The sequence below is a fragment of the Gordionus sp. m RMFG-2023 genome, chromosome 3 (genome assembly GCF_954871325.1).
Source record: "Gordionus sp. m RMFG-2023 chromosome 3, tfGorSpeb1-WG-v2, whole genome shotgun sequence".
Lineage (NCBI taxonomy): Eukaryota > Metazoa > Nematomorpha > Gordioida > Chordodea > Parachordodidae > Gordionus > Gordionus sp. m RMFG-2023.
Genome location: NC_088777.1, coordinates 37,915,604 through 37,925,350, shown reverse-complemented (window position 1 = coordinate 37,925,350; position 9,747 = coordinate 37,915,604). Strand labels below are relative to the sequence as shown.

The 9,747-nt window shown below is 26.0% G+C and overlaps 1 protein-coding gene across 1 annotated transcript; it reads left to right on the top strand.

Moving 5' to 3' along the window:
* Positions 1 to 201: 201 nt before the first annotated feature.
* LOC135925774 (transcription initiation factor IIB-like) lies at positions 202 to 9,216 on the top strand. The gene is made up of 9 exons (XM_065461246.1): positions 202 to 289; positions 444 to 554; positions 673 to 754; positions 5,584 to 5,778; positions 5,914 to 6,043; positions 6,501 to 6,610; positions 6,911 to 7,005; positions 8,124 to 8,200; positions 8,883 to 9,216. Exons 1-9 carry the CDS (start codon positions 264 to 266, stop codon positions 9,014 to 9,016), a joined length of 960 nt encoding a protein of 319 aa, XP_065317318.1. The 5' UTR covers positions 202 to 263; the 3' UTR covers positions 9,017 to 9,216.
* The last annotated feature ends 531 nt before the right edge of the window (positions 9,217 to 9,747 follow it).

Here is a 9,747-nt window from a genome sequence, read left to right as displayed (position 1 = left end):
ATTGTTTCCCGTTACATGGTTTTTATCAACCCACGGCAAAAGCTGTTTGACCTTTTACTTTTATAGCTATGGAGGCTAATCAATTATAACTAAGGAAGAGTAATTTTTAAAAGTTTTATTTTCATATTATACATAAAAATTCTTTAAAAATCACAATTTATAATAAAATATAAGTCAATTCTTTTCAAAGTATTTTTTTAAGATATCAAATTTTGCAGTTTGCTGTCAATCATTTATTCTGGATCTATATTGACAAACTAGGAATGGAAACACCACTTTCTCGTAAAAGGTTTAAAAGATTTTTATTATATTATCTGGCTCAACTTAAACCTTATATAGAGTTCTTAATACTCGTATAACCAAATTTAATGAATTTATTAAGGAAGAGGATAATGCATAGATTTGGATGAGAAATTCTTATATTTATATTAGTTTTTGTTTAGGTTAAAAAAAAATATTGTGTCATGCCGCTATCATCCTGAAGCATTGTTAGTTGAAGATTATAGAGCTGGAGATATGGTATGCTCAGAATGTGGTTTGGTTGTTGGAGATAGGTAATAAATTCTTTGCTATATATATTTGAAAATGATTATTTGTGATATTAACATTTTTATTGAAAACATATGCTTTCATTCTAAAATTTTTTAAATATTTTATGTGTATAATGTACAGAATAGTTGATGTAGGAAGTGAATGGAGGACATTTAATAATGAAAAATGTGTTAGTGATCAATCCAGAGTTGGAGATGCAGAAGTAATATTTATTAAACCTAAATGTTATTCATTTATTAAATATCCTTCTGTATCAACCCATCTAAATTATAGTGGATTGATTTATTTGTATCAATACATTATCATTTTATTTTTTATTGGATCTAGATTTTACAATAGTACTGGGTTAAACATCTAACATTCTTGCCAGTTCCTACTAGCCAGATCTTAAACAGAATTTTTAATGAGTGCCTGATTCCATTTTTTTTTAAATTTTAGTCTTATGTCAGCCCAATCACATTGAATCCATGACACCATCATTAAAATATAGGCTCTTGACCCAAAAAATATTTAGTTAAGGTATACAAATATTTTTTATTGAACCAGTCTGATATTCCACTCATCTTAAAATATTGATTATTGGCTGATATAAAATTTATGGGCATGACTAAAATACAAGTCCCCAAAAACTACGCATCTCCGGTCAAATGGGTTTAATTTATATAATATTAATAAAAAATCTTATTTAGCTTTATAAGATGAGTTAAAAATGTTTTTTATGATTTAAAAAAAATGATCTTAGTAAATTTTTTAAAAAATTATTTTTTTACATCAGAAAACTATGCGTCCCTGGTCAAGATACATTTTTTTTGAAAAATAAAAGCAGACTCATATTGAGCTCATTAAATGAATATAGAAAATGTTATTTATGATTTTTAAAAAAAATGATAACTTAGTAAAATTTTTAAAAAATTATTTTTTTAAATTAAAAACTACGTGTCCCCAGTCAAGATACATTTTTTTTAAAAAAATACAAGCAGATTCATATTTAGCTCATTAAATGGATATAGAAAATGTTTTTTTTTGATTTAAAAAAAAAGTGATAACTTAGTAAAATTTTTAAAATACTAATTTTTTACATAAAAAAACTATGCATTCCCGGTCAAGATACATTTTTTTAAAAAAAAATAAAAGCAGATTCATATTTAGTTCATTAAATGGATACAGAAAATGTTTTTTTTTTTGATTTAAAAAAAAAGTGATAACTTAGTAAAATTTTGAAAAAACACTTTTTTTCTTCATTTTTTGACTAAAATACGCGTCCCCGGTCAAGATAGATTATTTTAATAAAAATGAATATAGAATCGTGTATAGTTTTTCAAGGAGATTCCATGAATCTGCTTTTATTTTAAAATAAAAATGTATCTTGACCGGGGACGCGTAGTTTTTAATTTTAAAAAATAATTTTTTAAAAATTTTATCATTTTTTTTTAAATCATAAAAAACATTTTCTATATTCATTTAATGAGCTAAATATAAATCTGCTTTTATTTTTTTTAAAAAAAATGTATCTTGACCTGGGACGCGTAGTTTTTTGATGTAAAAAAATCACTTTTTTTAACTCATCTTATAAAGCTAAATAAGATTTTTTATTAATATTATATAAATTATCCCCGTATGACCGGGGACGCGTATAGACGCGTTAGTCATGTCCAAAATTTACTGATCCAATCTGATAAAATGGTGTCTTAATATTAATTAATATTTTCAAATTTCTTGATATATTTATTTATTACTTATTATGTACTTTTAGATTCATGAATATTAACTATAACTGATTATTATAATATGTTTAAATGACTCATCTTATGGTATTAGTTAAGTTATAGATGTCATACTATTAAAAATTATGTATTGATAGGCCATATCATGTCAAATCAAGCAGATTTGACAGATTCCTTTTATAATTGTAAAAATATTTCTGGAATTATTTAGATAGGTAAAAATGAGAAAGCATTTATTTTAGCTCACTAGCACACCTGGTTCTTGAAATATTGGGGCTTATAAGTGCAAAAAGAGCCACTTAAGAATGTGTAAAATTTCTAAAATGCTTATATCTCAAAAACTATTTATAATAAAAAAATATATCATATTCTAGGTAAAAAAATTCTCTAAAGGTTTATCAAAAAATAAAAAAAATTGGCACCAATTTTAATCTTTTACTTCCGGTTTACTTATGTTGCTTTACCTGTGTTTTTAAATGATAAAGGGAATTTGTTTTATAAAATTTTTTGACTTTTATTTAGACACCACTTGAACATGGTTTTTTTTGGTCAGCTGAATTAACTGGTTTCTATCCATAACATACCTTGAGGTTCTATTATCTTTATTGATCTACATTATAATTTCATGAGCCAGTATTTCCTTCTTCCGTGGATTGCATATATTGGTGGTTGCAGGGTTAATGCATACGCTGGAACACCACAATCGTCAATGAGATGATTTTACAAATGGTATCTCTATAACATTGCCTTGCTTTAACATATGTCTTAGTTGGCATTGAATATTTTGTTATTTTTCGTTTTTTTGCAATTCCCAATATGTTAGATACCCTTCTAGGTTTTTTGGAATGGTATTTATTTGTAAATAAAATGACCATAGTCCAATAAAGGAAGGTCATCACTGTACATTTAAAAAAAAATATTATACAACATTTTTTTTATGATAAAACAAATAACTATACAAATGAGTGGCCACTTTGACACATGTGTATATAACATACCATAGAGGCCCTTCCATTGAAACATTAAATAAAATTTAAAATAAGAAACTTTAAACAAACCATTTTCTCTCTTTTGTTTTTATTTTATATAATTAATTATTTGACATAGTGTTGTTAATTTTATGCTCAGGCCTGCTCTGATCACGAACCTGAAAAATATTTAGAAAAAATATAGAAACAGCAAATTCAATGGCATTTTCTGAGGTTAGATAGTAAAGCCCTGCAGGCACCTAAACTTAGGGTTAAAAAAATTTTAATCGGGGTCCACCTATGGGCTTAGAGACACCAAAAAAATAGGATTAAAATGAGTTTTGATGTTGGTTGCCCGAAGATTATTTCCGGTTATACCATCCTAGTTCAGAATTAGATACGAACTTTCTGACAGTATTTGTTTAATTTCATTCGCTATTTTTTAAAATCATATAGATTTTATTCCTTATTTTTTTGATAACATTAATTCGTAAATGGGCAAGATTGAGCTTGAATGGGATATTTAGAATACTTTTGGATCGTTTTTATTTATTTATTTGGGGGGTGGGGGGGGGTGGTTATAAGTTAGCCTCTTTTTGTCCTGCCTATTCTGAAGTCAAAATATAGAAAATCTTCAATTTACACTTTTTGTAAAATTTGTATAATTTCTATTATTGGGTAATGGTTAAATACAAGCTAACTCGGATCATTCTTCAGGTGCTAGCAAGAAAATTCGTTAACATTGAGGCGTTTTAATTTATATTAATTTTTTCAAATTTGAGCCTTTAACTAACCCTGAAAGCCAGAGTGGTAGTTTTAGGCTAAAACACTTGGTCTAACCATTTTTAGTCCTAAAAATATATTTGGTTTGAAGAAGTTTAAAATTAAAATTGTTGTAAAAATAAATTTTTTTAAAAATTAATGTTTTTATTAATATTTTTTTAGTTTTTAAAAGTAAATGTGTTATTTTAATTATTTTTGTAAACAAATTATTTTTATCTGAATATGTTTTATTCAAAATTTATAGAATACAAAATTAAATATGATATTGGATTGTTATCTGCCCGTATCATGGATTTGTCTCCAAAAGTGCTATTGGTACCCCCCCCCCCTAATTTGGGGCTGCACCACACCGATATTAGACTTTTAGGAAATATATTGGATCAGCCAATATTTTTTAAAAATTTAACCGATTCCAATTTTATACATATTTTTATTCACAGTTTTATTTATTTTTAAATAATTTTCCTTTCTGGTAATAAATTTATGACTATAAAAAGCATGAAAGAAGGAAACCACTTATAAAATAAAAATGCTGTTTTTTTTACATTTTTTTAGCTAGAAGAATTAAAGTATATTGATAAACGAATATAAAAATTATCCAACATGTTTGAATATTTTTATTTGTCTTATAGTTTATTGTTTTTAACCAAAGAACTTATATAGATTATTAGCTTTGATATAACTTTATTTTTGAAATCTTTAAATTTTTTATAAGTTTTCTTTAAGAGCTATAACTTATCAGGGTATGTTATTATTGACAAAAAAATCATTTTAAATATCCATATCGGTGTTGTTTGAAATATATATTAGCAAATAATAGATTGGATTGAAGAAAAAATATGGATCGGTGCAGTCCTATTATATTTCCCCTTCATATTCTTGCTTAAGTGAACATAAAAATTATTAAGAATTTTTTTTTTAAATATATGTAAATTCTAAAAAAAATCAGGAGATGGGAGATATTTCATATCATATTTTGTAAATGCAAAAATATTAAATGATCAATTGAAATTTGAATTCAATAACTTTAAAATCAGAGATTTGCAGGCTCGGATTTAAAAAAATAATTTGCCCCGGTCCGGATTTTCTTTTTTATAAAAATGTTCTGCCCTGCCTTGCCCGGGTTTTTTATTTTCAGGCCCGGCCCAAATTTTTTTAATTTATATAGATAATGGCATTTTAAACATTTAGCCCAGGTATTTAAAAAAAAATTTTTTAGGCCCGGATCTGGTATATTTTAAAAAAATTAAAATATGGCGCGGCGCATTAACCCGGGCTTCAGGTCTCTGATTAAAATAGATAATAAAATGACTTTTTTAGCTTTTAATACAGCGAGTGCAGGCCAAGAAAAGATTTTGCATATCTATACATTCAAGCCCTACTTGGCTCTTTTAATGAATAGGAAATTTAAAATACCTGCCTTGTTTATATTGTTTTAGATGAAGAACCCATGTTTAGGAATAAATTTCAAAATTACCATATTTTATTTACCAATCATAAAGCGATGAAATAAATACTGATTATACTAATTTATTTTGTCAAATATATATATCTAGAATCCATTGCTAGATGGAGGTGATCTATCCACCATGATAGGTCCATCATCCTCTTCCGCTTCTTTCACAGAATTTGGGACAGTAAAATATGGAAACAACCGGAGAATCATCAGTAGTTCCGATAGAATTCTTATCAATGCTTTCAGGGAAATCAGGAATATGGCCGATCGAATTAATCTGCCATCTTCATTAGTGGTAATATTTATTTTTCTCTTTTTATTAAAATATATGAAAGAAAGTATTAAAACTAGAAAAGAAGGGGAAAAATATAGAAATGCTATAGCAATAAAAAAAATCATATAGTAAAAGAGTAATGATTCATCATTAAAGGATAGGGCCGACGCTTTATTTAAACAAGTTCACGAAGGACAAGGGCTTAGAGGTAGGAGTAACGATTCCAAAGCTGCTGCCTGTTTGTATATTGCTTGTAGGCAAGAAGGTGTCCCTAGAACTTTTAAAGGTTAAAATAAATCTATTTTTACTTATGATTTTTTTTCCCCAAGATTGTAGGAAATTTGTCTCTACTTTTTTTCTAAACTATTTATTCATGAATGATTTACTTTATAAAAATATATATAAGTTCAGCAGTTTGATATACCTCTGGGCATCTTCTTTATCATTTAATAAAGAAAATATAAATCGCATCTACAATCTTACTTGAATACTTTTTCAAAATGTTTACTCAAGATATTTTTGATAAATAGCCTCATATTAGAATTTATGATATTTTAAAAACTGCTGTCATAAATTATTTTATAAATATTATTTATTAAGAAAACCAGTGAGTAGGGTGGATTTGTAGATTTATCTCATCATTTGGGAGGTGGGGGGATTTCTAATTTTCTTTGAGATAATAGGGTACTTTTTAAATTGATATAATCAAAAATTAGTTTAAAATATTTTTTTGCATCCCAAAGAAATTTGTGCTACCAGTCAAGTGTCCAAAAAGGAGATAGGTAGAAGTTTTAAATTGATTCTCAAACAATTGGAAACCAGTGTTGATTTGATAACGACAGGAGATTTTATGGTTTAGAATATTTTTTATATTATATTTCTTTTCCTTTCTATAACTATATTTTATTTTAATTTTTAAAGTTTGATTGGTATTTTCATGTATTTTTTTAATTCTATTCGATTTAAATACATTAGGTTTCACAAGATTTTACCCACTCAATTCTATCTACATATTTATTTTAAAATCTATTTATGAAATTATTATATTAGATTAAGGCCCAAGAAATTTCTTTTAGTTACTGTACCGAATCATATAAACAATCTATATTTTTTATGATTATTGTAATATTAAAAACATATGTAATGATTTTAGAGTCGCTTTTGTTCCAACCTTGGCCTTCCACTCAAAGTTCAGAAAATGGCCACTTGTATAGCCAGGAGAGCTGTTGAATTCGATCTTGTTCCTGGGTATACATTTTTTTATGTATAATCTTCGTGACTATATTATATAAAAATGTTTATTTTCATAAATCGAATTATAAGCATGCCTTCTTTTATTTTAACAAATTTGATAAAGAATCTAAGAAAATAATTCCAGGAGAAGAATTCCCTGATATTTCTACATAATTAATGTCATATATAATTGTATTAATTAAGATTTAATTTTTTTTAAGAGATTAATAATATTTTTAAATTGAAAATTATTTTAAGCTAAAAAATTAAGGGTGGTTGCATGTCAATGAGGTAGCAGGTACATCTAGTAGGTTCCCGTTCTAAATCGCTAAAACAAAAATCGCTAAAAATTGGGAACATGGTTTATATCTCCTAGAAAATTTTTAAAGTAAATTTGAAATTAATATTAATAGAAACTAGGGGATTAAATACTTGTATTTAAATTGAAAATTTAAAAAAAATCGCTAAAATGGAAAGCGATTTTTTTTAAATTTTCAATTTAAATACAAGTGTTTAGTCCCCTAGTATCTATTAATATTAATTTCAAATTTACTTTAAAAATTTTCTATGAGATATAAGCCATGTTCCCAATTTTTAGCGATTTTTGTTTTAGCGATTTAGAACCTATCCCATCTAGTACATGACAATGCACTCTAATTTTAATTCTAATGTCATTCAATTAGGGGCTCTTTCCATATTAAAATGATCTGGAGATAAATATGAATATCTCGGAATTACTACAAGATAGACAGGTAAATTTTTAATGTATAATCATTTTTGAATGTTAATAAAATTTAAAATAATTTATCAAACAAAAATATTTTAAGGGAGTCAGCTTCAGAAAATGAAATAAGCTTATGTTTTAGATAAGTTTTAATAATTTTTTGCCGATCCCATCCAAAACAAATATCTGATCAGCCGATTCTGACGCCTCTTTGTAATAATTTTGTTTTATAACACTTAATGTTATGTGTATATCTCAAGATGTTTTGCATAAAGAAATAGCTGCTAATTCTGAGATAGCACATATATAACCAGGTCATTATAATATCGGCCAAAATAATGGTACAGCCCTGCATCCAATATAATTATATAATAAATTATTTATTTTACTAATTAAAATATGTAATTAGTCGAAGTCCTGTATCAGTAGCGGCTGCCGCAATATACATGGCATGTTCGGTCTCTGATGATAAGAAAACCCCTGCTGGTAATTGAATTTGAGTTTTAATATAATTTATAATTTAATATATCTAAAACGCTATTTTAGTTAGTTTATACTAGACAATTAAACAATTAATTAAATCTTGTTTTTTAGCAGAATTTTATTATAAATAATTATTTTCATAGTTTTTTCTTTTGATATTTTTGGCAAGAGTGTATAAAAATTAAGGGTTAGAGAGAGAAAACCTAGAAGAGGATGTGCCGAGTGAAGTGAGAATAATGAAGTATTTTAACTTTTTTTTATATTTTGAATTTAACTATTATGATATCTAATAGTGTTTCCAAATTGAGCAAATTTTTAGATGTATTAAAATTCAAATAATTTATTTCAAGTGGTTTCATCCAAATTGGTCTGATTCTATTGCAACGTAAAAATATAGTTAACATTATTGGGTTTTACATTTTTCGATATTGATTTTTTTATACATTGCGGTAGTTATAAATGGAAATATATTTTATAATGAAATTTTTTACATTTTTTAAAAAAATCTCTCCTAATAGTGCATACATTCTGTTTGAATCAACAAACGTAACCGCTCATTTTGTAAACACTATAACTTTTTAAATGTAATTCTGTTTCAAAGATGATTTTTCGCGATTAAGAAAATAACGAAAATTTTAATTGTTTTCATAGTATAAATATTTTATACCTATTTTTTTACTTATAGAAATAGGTGGAATTGCAGGTGTTGCTGAAGTTACAATAAAACAAAGTTATAAGTTATTACATTCAAGAGCCAGAGACCTATTTCCCGACGATGTTAAAGCCAATATACCTTATGAAAATTTGCCATCGCCCTAAAAAATATATAACAAATTTTTCGTAAATTACGAATTATTATTGAACGTGAAGCAAAATGGAATATTTTTTAATGCCAAAACGTATATTACCCAATGTCAAATTCTCGGCCACCTAATATTTTTCAAACTTAAAACATTTTCAAATTACAAAAAAAATTATGTCAGACATTTTATTTTGTAAAATATTAATTAATTTATTATAATAATTTAGGATAATAATTAATAAAAAATTATTATTTATATGGAAAAAATATTTTTTATTACAATTCATTATTAAAATCTATATGAATCCATAATAAATGACCATTAGTCTTAAAATTTGGTTGCCTCTTTCTTAGATCTAATAATTGCAACGATTATTTGAGGCATAGAACCAATTAGTCTGATATCTATTTATAGATATGGAATTACGAATTACTAATATTTTTATTGAGGGAAAGTTTGTTTCTGTTTTATGCATATTGAGATATCTAGGTGTTTTGTCACATTTTTCTAATGGGGGCTTAAATCAGAACTACCTGCTGACCATTCTAAATAATTAATATTGATGTATATTTTAATTATTGTCCTTATTATATTCACCCGAAAGTAGTCTTGATTATCTTCTTATAGGGAGCTTATTTTTACTTAAATTTATTATCCTTCACTGAAGAAACGTTTAATCAATCTCGGCTCTAAAAGTTACTTTACAAAAATGTTACACATTGGTCATATTATATCAAATAGATCACG

Bases quoted from the DNA above. Each gene is read 5' to 3' on its own strand.
- LOC135925774 (XM_065461246.1), top strand. From the start codon at position 264: ATGGAAACACCACTTTCTCGTAAAAG. The intron at 6,611-6,910 runs GTTTAGAATATT...TAATGATTTTAG, and splicing joins TAACGACAGGAGATTTTATG to AGTCGCTTTTGTTCCAACCT. The intron at 7,006-8,123 runs GTATACATTTTT...ATATGTAATTAG, and splicing joins GAATTCGATCTTGTTCCTGG to TCGAAGTCCTGTATCAGTAG.